Source organism: Oncorhynchus nerka, linkage group LG28 (genome assembly GCF_034236695.1).
Source record: "Oncorhynchus nerka isolate Pitt River linkage group LG28, Oner_Uvic_2.0, whole genome shotgun sequence".
Lineage (NCBI taxonomy): Eukaryota > Metazoa > Chordata > Actinopteri > Salmoniformes > Salmonidae > Oncorhynchus > Oncorhynchus nerka.
In genome coordinates this window covers 67,783,804-67,796,096 of record NC_088423.1, presented here as the reverse complement: position 1 = coordinate 67,796,096, position 12,293 = coordinate 67,783,804, and the positions used below count along the sequence as shown (strand labels likewise).

General features: G+C 38.7%; 2 protein-coding genes across 4 annotated transcripts in view; one reads left to right on the top strand and one right to left on the bottom strand.

Annotated features, from left to right (window-relative positions):
* Positions 1–1,901: 1,901 nt before the first annotated feature.
* Positions 1,902–8,512, top strand: LOC115113591 (sorbitol dehydrogenase-like). 2 transcript variants are annotated; one of them, XM_029641389.2, is made up of 9 exons: positions 1,902–2,302; positions 2,624–2,657; positions 2,769–2,933; positions 3,084–3,243; positions 3,368–3,486; positions 4,254–4,319; positions 4,519–4,697; positions 5,566–5,687; positions 7,723–8,512. In XM_029641389.2, exons 1-9 carry the CDS (start codon positions 2,249–2,251, stop codon positions 7,886–7,888), a joined length of 1,065 nt encoding a protein of 354 aa, XP_029497249.1. In that variant the 5' UTR covers positions 1,902–2,248; the 3' UTR covers positions 7,889–8,512. The 2 variants fall into 2 exon arrangements, with proteins under 2 accessions (XP_029497249.1, XP_029497251.1); XM_029641391.2 differs by having other exon boundaries at positions 1,903–2,202.
* The window catches only part of LOC115113579 (amyloid-beta A4 precursor protein-binding family A member 2-like), an 86,291-nt gene continuing 80,504 nt past the window's right edge, over positions 6,507–12,293 (bottom strand). For both annotated transcript variants that reach the window (XM_029641367.2, XM_029641370.2), the window contains one exon: positions 6,507–12,196. In XM_029641367.2, coding sequence (XP_029497227.1) covers positions 12,125–12,196 — 72 coding nt within the window. In that variant the 3' untranslated portion in view covers positions 6,507–12,124. The remainder of the gene's footprint in view (positions 12,197–12,293) is intronic.

Genomic DNA, 12,293 nt, shown 5'->3' with positions numbered 1-12,293 from the left:
GATAGGCTATTGTACAATATGGAAAAACAAGCCACATAAGATAAAAAGAGATGTTATCACCAACAGGGTTTGTGGCGGCGGTCTAAATGTCTTAGACTTCACTCTCTTCAATCAGATATCAAAGGTCAACTGGGTTAAAAGGTACATAAAAAATCCTCATAGTTTCTGGAATATTATACCTCATTTGTTTTTCAGAAGGTCGGAGGGCTTAATTTTTTATGACAATGTCCATATATTGTGGGTAAACTTGTGAAACTGGCAGCTTTTCACAAGCAGGCTTTAATGTGCTGGGATTTGTTGTATAACCACAACTTTTCACCTCATAAATGTTTTATATGGAACAATGGGTCAATATTACATAGAAACAAGATGTTATTTTACCATAAATGGTTCTCGAAAAACATTGTACTTGTCAGCCAATTAGTTAATATTAGTGGGAATCTATTTACACGGAGAGAATTTATGGAAAGATACAACTTTGAGGTTTCAAGCAAGGAATATGACACTGTTATTAAAGCTATACCTAGTGGGATAAAAACTTTACTGCAGAATAATGCATATTTTGGAATATCTCCGATTGTAAGCGATATCCAGGTTAATGGCATAGGTCTACGAGATATGAAATTCAACAATTGTTTATTAAGGGATATTTTCTACAGGAAGTCTATTCCCTCTGCGATATTTTATTGGGCTTCATCGTTTGATGTAAACTGGCGCCGTGCTTGGCTCACTCCACACAAATTTATGGTGACCAATCTCCTTTAAGATTTATCCATAGATTCTATCTGTGTAATAGCTTGATTTCTAAATACAGTGGGGCAAAAAAGTATTTAGTCAGCCACCAATTGTGCAAGTTCTCCCACTTAAAAATATGAGAGAGGCCTGTAATTTTCATCATAGGTACACTTCAGCTATGACAGACAAAATGAGAAAAAAATGTGACTGTTTGAGGTTGTGGACAGGTGTCTTTTATACTGATAACAAGTTCAAACAGGTGCCATTAATATAGGTAACGAGTGGAGGACAGAGGAGCCTCTTAAAGAAGTTACAGGTCTGTGAGAGCCAGAAATATTGCTTCTTTGTAGGTGACCAAATACTTATTTTCCACCAGAATTAGCAAATAAATACATTAAAAATCCTACAATGTGATTTTCTGGATTTTTTTTCTTCTCATTTTGTCTGCCATAGTTGACGTGTACCTTTGATGAAAATTACAGGCCTCTCTCATCTTTTTAAGTGGGAGAACTTGCACAATTGGTGGCTGACTAAATACTTTTTTGCCCCACTGTATATACCTGATGTTACCAGTGAATGCAGTTTTTGTGAACTAGAAACGGAATCTATTGAACACTTATTCTGTCATTGTTTGTATAGTGAAGTGTTCTGGACTGATGTAAAACCATATCTTGGCCTCAAACTGCATACAACCATGAAAAGTTTTACATATTATTTTACTACACTGATTCCACAATTGATGTCATAAATCTCTTTATTGTATTAGGAACATTTTTCATACACAAATCAACATTTATGAAGAAAAAGACCCTCTTAATTTTTATCAGAACTATTTAGAGTCATTAAAACGCATACAAAACGTAAAAAACAATGTATTCGCTACATGTCTGTATTTTAATTGATATAATGTGGATTAGTTTTATTTTTTTCTAATTTCTTTGTGGAATCCCGCTGGCTGTTATGTTTATGTTTTGCATGTTACTGTAAAAAAAAAAAAACATTTATATATATATATATATATATATATATATATACATATATACATATATACATATCTCCATAGAAACATTTCCTGTGCGTCTTCAACCTCATTCCCGCCCCCGGAAACAAGACCTGTGATTGATTCATTTGCTACGCACTGCAATCATGTGACTAACCACAACGCTCTGTGTTAGCTCAAATGCGACGCAGCAGGTGAGACAGGAGCAACATAAAAATTGTAGCATTCATTTCAGAGCCTTACAACATTAACGTATACATCATTAAAATAACTAATATTAGATTAATACAAATAGCAATACACGTTTCGTATAATTTTAAGAATAGCTCAATTCGACCCTCTCTTTGCTAAAATGGAATGTTCTCTCTAACGATACTCCAATCGCCTGTTTTGTTTTGTCGACTGCCCACCAAGCAGCAGGAAGGTGAACTTTGAGCCCTGCACAGACCTAACAAGAATTTTACAAGGTTTTTGATTTTATTCACACTGTAGTTGTCTTTGAGTAAATACAACATGGAAAAAGAGAACCTATCCGTGGTGTTGCATTCCCAGGGCGACCTCAGACTGGTAATAAAGTAGTCTCTAAACTTTGTCATGTTGATATAAGCAGATCGAGATTTAATGTAAACTGCAACTTTCGGTCAATATCACAAAGTTGATGACCAAAGTTAGTTAGCTCATTTGCTCATGCCATAGCTTCGTCCCGGAACTAGCCATTTAAATGACCATATACAATATTAATAATTTTGACTTACTTTTTAACATTAAAAGTCAAATATTTTAATATAAATTGTCATTTAAATTGCTGGTTGCGGGACGCGAATGGAGAAATAATTTAGATTGATTACCCGAATGGTCAGACTAATTGTGACGATTGATTTCTTACAGGAACAACGACCCATCCCTGAACCAGGTCCAAATGGTATAAGAAACAATGCAGACAGCTTGTACAGTATATATTTCTGCATTTGATTTTTAATTGTGTACAGTTTGTGTATCCTGTGGCGCAATTGCTTGTCTTTCCTTTATTCAGAGGTGTTGCTTCAGATGCATTCAGTTGGGATCTGTGGGTCCGATGTGCACTTCTGGCAAAATGGACGCATAGGTGACTATGTGGTAAAAAAGCCCATGGTGCTGGGACATGAGGCCTCTGGTCGGGTGGTGAAGGTGGGCTCAGCAGTGAAGAACCTCAAAGAAGGTAAGAACTGTGCAAGCATGTGAGAAGGAAGTACTCATTTGATTCAATGTTTTGCTTTTAATGCAGGTTAATGTTCACCAGTTATAAAAACTGAACAGATAATACAACTTTGGATTGTCTGTCAATTATTCATATGTGTTGGATAATTAGGTGATAGAGTCGCTGTAGAGCCAGGTGTCCCTCGCGAGATAGATGAGTTCTTCAAATCAGGAAAATACAATCTTTCCCCCACTATCTTCTTCTGTGCCACACCCCCTGATGATGGGAATTTGTGCAGATTTTACAAACACAGCGCCAACTTCTGTTACAAGTGAGTTCATTATTTCTACTTTATCTACAAGGACAGAACTGTCAACATACTGCAATGTAGAACATTTGGGGTAACATGACAAACCTACATTGCTTAAGTTCTCTCTGTTTCTGTGTATGAACAGGTTGCCTGACAATGTGACATATGAGGAGGGGGCCCTGATTGAGCCCCTGTCTGTGGCTATTCATGCCTGCCGCAGAGCTGGAGTGACCCTGGGCAGCAGTGTACTGATCTGTGGGGCAGGTAGGTAAAGCTCAGCTGTCATTAATGGTTACTGTTATTTACTGTTACTGCAGCTTGGACCCATGAAGTGTGACACAATTTTGCAGTTGCAGCTATTCAGGTTTTATGTCCAGTCATTCAACTACTACAAGACATGATGAAATGAAATACAAATCGATCTAACTTTGCCAAACATACAGCCAATAAGAAGTATGGCGCTTATTACATTCCACTAACATGCAAGTTCGGAAATGAAAGAATGTGGTTTAGTTACAGAAGTGAGAATCATGCTGACACAGCATAACAACAGTGGGGAAACCCAGTCAACTTAAACACCCATAGTAACAGATATTTAACAAATCCACTCTTCTGGTAAGCGAGCGTGCTTTATAAACAACTAACACATGTAAATAAAGATCAGCTCTTGCTTTTTAGTTCGATGTATTTCCCTGTATTTTCGATATAGACCTGGCGATAGACTAGTGCCCTGTCCAGGGAGTGTACTTTCACATCAAGGTGCCTCAAGCTACTGAATCAGTTGATAGGCTCCTGCCCTATGGGCCCTTCTGGCTCAGACGAGGCTTATGTACTATTTCCTATACTGACCCCTCATGTCATCACTTCTAGCCCTCATGCACACAGTTGACCAGCTAAGTTGAAAAATATCCTGTATGGTTACTAGCACAGCCTCACATCCCCATCGAGTGCATCGGCGTGGAGAGCAGTGTCCAAACTTCCAATTAACATGTGCACATTCAAACTAAGCATTTCTCTTTTCCCTATCACAGGACCAATTGGGCTGGTCTGTCTGCTGGTGGCCAAGGCTATGGGTGCCTCACAGGTAGTAATAACTGGTAAGGCACAGGGTGAAACACTACACTCTTTATGGGATCTGTTTTGGTTCTCTCAAATCGAAATTGTCTACCGAGGACTTCCTTCTTTTGAAAGGGCTTTGAAGTGAAAAGCTTTTTGTGTGGGTACATGAGTAATACTGTGTGCTTGCCCAGTATAGTAGGGACTGCCACAGTATTATTTTTGTCTTTCCTGTTTCAGACCTGTCAGCAGATCGCCTGGTCATGGCCAAGGAGCTGGGAGCAGACTTCCCTCTGACTGTGAAGAGAGAGGATGGGCCTGAGGAGCTGGCTAAGAGAGTTGAAGGACTGCTGGGAGCACAGCCTCATATCACCATTGAGTGCACCGGTGTGGAGAGCAGTGTCCAGACTGCCATTTATGTAAGTACAGCTACAAGAGTGATATTAGAGCCCATGGAAATACTGTACTGTGAAATGTTGCAGTTTTCTCTTACAAAAAAAACAAACTATTGTAAAGTGGCTGTTCCACTGGATGTCATAAGGTGAAAGCACCAATTTGTAAGTCGCTCTGGATAAGAGCGTCTGCTAAATTACTTAAATGTAAATGTAAATGTAACTATTTCAACCAAGACAAAGAACTGATGTTGGTAGAAGATGGAGGGAATGTTGGCGCACAACTAAAGAAATTACAGTTAACGAAAATGTACGCTTAATCCAGTATGAACTAATCTATAGAATTTATTATACAAGAGACAAAATTCACAAATTCTACAGCACAGCAACGGAGTCATGTCTTAAGTGTAAAACTAATAATGACTCAATAATAATGATTCATGCTTTCTGGGAATGCTATAAAGTCCAAAGGTTATGGGCGGAGACAGTTGGCTGTCAGAAGTATTAGAATGTAAACATACTTTTAATCCGTCTGTCTGCATAGTTCAAGACATTGCATATGGGGGAGTGGTGAGAAACGCATTAAGAAGGAAAGAAATTCCACAAATGAACTTTTAACAAAGAACAGCTGTTAATTGAAATGCATTCCAGGTGACTACCTCATGAAGCTGGTAGAGTGCCAAGAGTGCAAAGCTGTCATCAAGGCTGGCTACTTTGAAGAATATCAAATATCAAATATATTTTGATTCAACACTTTTTTGCTATCTACATGATTCCATATGTGTTATTTCATAGTGTTGATGTCTTCACTAGTATTCTACAATGTAGAACATAGTAAAAATAAAGAACCTTGAATGGTGTGTCCAAACTTTTGACTGGTACTACTTGCTGCCAGGCTACACGTCCTGGAGGAGTGGTGGTTCTAGTGGGGTTGGGTGCAGCGATGACCACTATCCCACTGCTTAATGCTGCTCTCAGAGAGGTGGACATCAGAGGGGTCTTCCGCTACTGCAACACGTAAGTGAACCTCCTTCTCTCAGGTTAACTAGGTACAGAAAATAAGTGCCATTCATAATACTGCCATTCATCTCATACAACCGAGCCCTGAACATTTTGACTTGTTTCATAATCAACAGGTGTAGACTTTTATTTAACCTTTATTTAACTAGGCAAGTCAGTTAAGAACAAATTCTTATTTACAATGACGTCTAGGATCAGTGGGTTAACTGCCTTGTTCAGCGGCAGAACGACAGATGTTTACCCTGTCAGCTTGGGGATTCGATCTAGCAACCTTTCGGTTACTGGCCCAATGATCTAACCACTAGGCTACCCACCGCCCCAGACTAACAGGCATACATCTTAATCAGGTTACCTGTTGCTCAAACAGCAATTTTCACTCTTGAAATGTGATATTACTGTATGATTTGTATATGATTTGTATATGATTTGACAAAACGTTATGCTCACAGCAGCTTTCTCTTTCATCATGTGATTTCAAGTTGCTGTTGAAATATTTTTTACAAGATGACTCAAACTGTTAAATACATACTTTGAATCTTATAAACCAGAAAGTATTGAAATATTGTAGTTGTTGTTTTTTGTCTTGTCCTCTAGTCAGTACCTAGCTTCTGCCACCAGGAGGAGGTAGAGACTAATTCACCCACTGTATTTCAAGTCCAGTGTGTTGCACATACTGTAATAGAGACAATCAATCTCCTGGTCATTCAATAAATATTTAAAAATGTAAATGGTTTATGTGAAACTGTTGACTGATAAAACCTAATGACACAATTCATAGTAAAACAAATATCTTCCAATGAGCCAGCCAAACAGAAATTGGACTTTATTTGAGATTTTATTGTTATCTTGACATAATGATTTGATACTATCATGAGGCATGCACACAGATAAATGTAAAATTTTCAAATGTCATTTTTAGTACAATGCATGTTAAAAGCATTACTCAGTCGTAAGGCTTCCTCAGTCACAGTGGGATTCATTGTTCATCTTTCTCTCAAGGCTGAAGCCCGACACAGCAGAATGAGGGATATTTGCAGTGGCTAACCATGACGCTTATGAGCACAATCCTAGACAAAGTTATCTTTATGTACAGACATTCTAATACTGCTTATGGCAATGGACACAGTTCTTACAACACAATACATTCACAATCGACTCAACTGAGTTTCTGTTGGGGTGAAACACATAAGATGAACATAGCACACATAGAAACTACCCTTTCAAGTTTCATCCATTGCTTATAGTTTTGAATTAACTGTTATTAAAATGTGTGAGAGACAGTGCTGTCCAAAACATTGTGTTGACATATGGAAATTAGAAACACACTTGCACACTAGTCAGTAATATTTACCTCATGAGATTTGAATTTCTGCTAAATGAAAAAGTTCAAATCTGAAGGGATGTGGCGTTTTGAAACATACAACCTCTGCTGCTAGCATTGGCTTGATATACATATATAAAAAATAATATTACCCTATTAACTCCCAAATACCCTTTCATTGTCCATCTAAACTATATTGACAACAGGATTTCAATCGTCCTTTAGCAGTCAAGGGCTTTTTTCCCTGCTATCAAACCAGCAGGAAAAATCAATAGATATTTACAAAGCAGCCATGACCCTTCCCCATTACTTCAGACACATTAGCAAAATATGTATTTACACGAAAAATAAAAACAACAAAAACTAAATGAAGCAATATGCAGTTACAATATTACATTGATATGAATGTAAAAAATACTTTGATGCATTCCATGTAGTCTCACTGAACTGACATCCAAAAAACACCAACAGGCCAGATAAATACAACAGAGCCCCGAAGCCAGCGCAGGAAGTCTTCAAATCAAATTTGACTTGTCACATGTTTCGCAATCAACAGGTGTAGACTAACAGTGAAATGCTTACTTACAGGCCCTTCCCAACAATGGGAGGTCTTCAGGAATATGGTCCCTAATGTTCCAACAATTACAGCAAGTTGTGTTTATTGGTTGTCTTATAACTCAACTGTTAATGTGTTTTGTCTTCTTATTCTAGCTGGCCAATAGCTATAGCGATGCTGGCCTCTAAGAAGGTGAACGTGGCGCCCCTGGTGACCCACCGGTTCCCCCTAGAGCAGGCTGTGCAGGCCTTCGAGACCACACGCCAGGGACAAGGGGTCAAGATCATGCTCAAGTGTGACAAGACGGACCAGAACCCCTGAGAAGACTGGGAACACCAGGACCAATAAGAGAGTCAGTGTAGACAACCACAGTGTTCTAGATCTAACAGTTGATTATTCTGTTATTTGTCTATGTTGCCCCATGTTATTGTATACTTTCAATGTTTGATTTTATTCAGGCATACATCTTAATCGGGTTACCTGTTGCCCAAACAGCAATTTTCACTCTTGAAATGTGATATTTGGAGACTGTATGAAACTTAAGTATATGATTTGACAAAACGTGCTCACAGCAGCTTTCTCTTTCATCATGTGATTTCAAGTTGCGTTTGAGTGGGATTGCTTGATTACCATATTTGTATAAGATAACACAAAACTGTTAAATACATCCTTTGAATCTTTATAAACCAGAAAGTATTGAAATGTTTTAGCTGTTTTTTGTTGTCTTGTCCTCTAGTCAGTACCTAGCTGTTGCCACCAGGAGGAGGTAGAGACTAATTCACCCACTGTATTTCAAGTCCAGTGTGTTGCACATACTGTAATAGAGACAATCAATCTCCTGGTCATTCAATAAATATTAAAAAAATGTAAATGGTTTATGTGAAACTGTTGACTGATAAAATCTAATGACAATTCACAGTAAAACAAATACCTTCCAAACAGAAATTGGACTTTATTTGAGATTTTATTGTTATCTTGACATAATGATTTGATACTATCATGAGGCATGCACACAGATAAATGTAAAATTTTCAAATGTCATTTTTAGTACAATGCATGTTAAAAGCATTACTCAGTCGTAAGGCTTCCTCAGTCACAGTGGGATTCATTGTTCATCTTTCTCTCAAGGCTGAAGCCCGACACAGCAGAATGAGGGATATTTGCAGTGGCTAACCATGACGCTTATGAGCACAATCCTAGACAAAGTTATCTTTATGTACAGACATTCTAATACTGCTTATGGCAATGGACACAGTTCTTACAACACAATACATTCACAATCGACTCAACTGAGTTTCTGTTGGGGTGAAACACATAAGATGAACATAGCACACATAGAAACTACCCTTTCAAGTTTCATACATTGCTTATAGTTTTGAATGAACTGTTATTAAAATGTGTGAGAGACAGTGCTGTCCAAAACATTGTGTTGACATATGGAAGTTAAAAACATACTTGCACACTAGTCAGTAACATTTACCTCATGATGAGATTTGAATTTCTGTCAAATGAAAAAGTTCAAATCTGAAGGGATGTGGCGTTTTGAAACATACAACCTCTGCTGCTAGCATTTGCTTGATATACAGTACCAGTCAAAAGTTTGGACACACATACTCATTCAAGGGCATTTCTTTATTTTACTATTTTCTACATTGTAAACTCAGCAAAAAAAGAAACGTCCACAATATCAACTGTGTTAATTTTAAGCAAACTTAACATGTGTTAATATTTGTATGAACATCACAAGATTCAACAACTGAGACAAACTGAACAAGTTCCAGACATGTGACTAACAGAAATTGAATAATGTGTCCCTGAACATAGGGGAGGGGGGGTGAATATCAAAAGTAACAGTCAGTATCTGGTGTGGCCACCAGCTCCATTAAGTACTGCAGTGCATCTCCTCATGGACTGCACCAGATTTGCCAGTTCTTGCTGTGAGATGTTACCCCACTCTTCTACCAAGGAACCTGCAAGTTCCCGGACATTTCTGGGGTTGAATGGCCCTAGCCCTCATCCTCCGATCCAACAGGTCCCAGACGTGCTCAATGGGATTGAGATCCTGGCTCTTCGCTGGCCATGGCAGAACACTGACATTCCTGTCTTGCAGGGAACAAAACGTGATCTGCCACTGCGAGGACGATCAGCTGTCCGTCCTGTCTCCCTGCAACACTGTCTTAGGCGTCTCACAGTACGGACATTGCAATTTATTGCCCTGGCCACATCTGCAATCCTCATGCCTCCTTACAGCATGCCTAAGGAACGTTCACGCAGATGAGCAGGGACCCTGGGTATCTTTCTTTTGGTGTTTTCCGGAGTCAGTAGAAAGGCCTCTAAGTTTTAATAACTTTGACCTTAATTGCCTACCGTCTGTAAGCTGTTAGTGTCTTAACGACCGTTCCACAGGTGAATGTTCATGAACTGTTTATGGTTCATTGAACAAGCATGGGAAACAGTGTTAAAACCATTTATAATGAAGATCTGTGAAGTTCTTTGGATTTTTACGAATTATCTTTGAAAGACAGGGTCCTGAAAAAGGAACATTTCTTTTTTGCTGAGTTTAGAAATAATAGTGAAGACATTAAAACTATGAAATAGCACATATGGAATCATGTAGTCACCAAAAAAGTCTTAAAGAAACATTTGAGATTCTTCAAAGTAGCCACCCTTTGCCTTGACAGCTTTGCACACTCTTGGCATTATCTCAACCAGCTTCATGAGGTAGTCACCTGGAATGCATTTCAATTAACAGGTGTGCCTTGTTAAAAGCTAATTTGTGGAATTTCTTTCCTTCTTAATGAGTTTGTGCCAATCAGTAGTGTTGTGGCAAGGTAGCGGTGGAATACATAATATAGCCCTATTTGGTAAAAGACCAAGTCTATATTATGGCAAGAACAGCTCAAATATATAAAGAGAAATGACAGTACATCATTATTTTAAGACATGAAGATCAGTCAATATGGAAAATTTCAAGAAAATTTGCAGTCGCAAAAACCCTCAAGCGATATGATGAAACTGGCTCTCATGAGGACCGCCACAGGAAAGGAAGACCCAGAGTTACCTCTGCTGCAAAGGGTAAGTTCATTAGAGTTATCAGCCTCAGAAATGGCAGCCCAAATAAATGCTTCACAGAGTTCAAGTAACATCTCAACATCAACTGTTCAGAGGCCTTCATGGTCAAATTGCTGCAAAGAAACCACTACTAAAGGACACCAATAATAATAAGAAACTAGCTTGGGACAAGAAACACGAGCAATGGACATTAGACCCGTGGAAATCTGTCCTTTGGTCTGATGTGTACAAATTTGAGATTTTTGGTTCCAACCACTGTGTCTTTGTGAGACACAGAGTAGGTGAATGGATGATCTCTGCATGTGTGGCTCCCACTGTGAAGCATGGAGGAGGAGGTGTGGGAGTGCTTTGCTGGTGACACTGTCTGATTTATTTAGAATCCAAGGCACACTTAACCAGCATGGCTACCACAGCATTCTGCAAGCAATACACCATCCCATCTGGTTTGCACTTAATGGGACTATTAATTGTTTTTCAACAGGACAATGACCCAACACACCTCCAGGCTGTGTAAGGGCTATTTGACCAAGAAGGAGAGTGATGGAGTGCTGTATCAGATGACCTGGCCTCCACAATCAACCGACCTCAACCTAATTGAGATGGTTTGGGATGAGTTGGACCGCAGAGTGAAGGAAAAGCAGCCAACAAGTGCTCAGCATATGTGGGAACTCCTTCAAGGTGGTTGGAAAAGCATTCCGGGTGAAGCTGGTTGGGAGAATACCAAAAGTGTGCAAAGCTGTCATCAAGGCAAAGGGTGGCTACTTTGAAGAATATAAAATATATTTTGATTTGTTTAACACTGTTTTGGTTACTACATGATTCCATATGTGTTATTTCATAGTTTTGATGTCTTCCCTGTTATTCTACAATATAGAAAATAGTAAAAATAAAGAAAAACCCTTGAATGAGTAGGTGTGCTCAAACCTTTGACTGGTACTGTATATAAACAAAATTATATTACCCAAGTCACTCCCAAATACCCTTTCATTGTCCATCTAAACTATATTGACAACAGGATTTCAATCGTCCTTTAGCGGTCAAGGGCTTTCTTCCCTGCTATCAAACCAGCAGGGAAAGACAAATATTTACAAAGCAGCCATGACCCTTCCCCATTACTTCAGACACATTAGCAAAATATGTATTTACATGAAAATTAAATGAAACAATATGCAGGTACAATATTACATTGATGTGAATATAAAAAACACATTGTGATGCATCCAAAATACACTAACAACACAAATAAATAACGTAAACACCCAGATGACCCTCTTTAGTATTAACATCAGCAAAATATCGGGAGTATCAGTTGAATGAATGTTAGCTCAGAAAAGGATAAGTCATCGACACAAAAGTAAGAAAGGTAATCACTCAGGCTGACACTCATTAGTCTGCTAGTCTGGTCCACCCAGAGCTCTCCAACTGGACTGTAAACAACCACTGCGTACAGCTGCTCTGTGGAGGAAAATGGGATCTGTCCTTGGTTTATATATACATAGGAGTCTCCTGTCCTGTTAAGAGTCTGAACATGGCCGCTGGCATCGTCTTCATGTGAATCTGGTTTAGGAAAAGACAGAAAACAAACATTTAGCTCGGCACTTGCATCTATCGCTTGTTCTTTTATCTGTCAATATCCTTATTGAAAATAATCAAG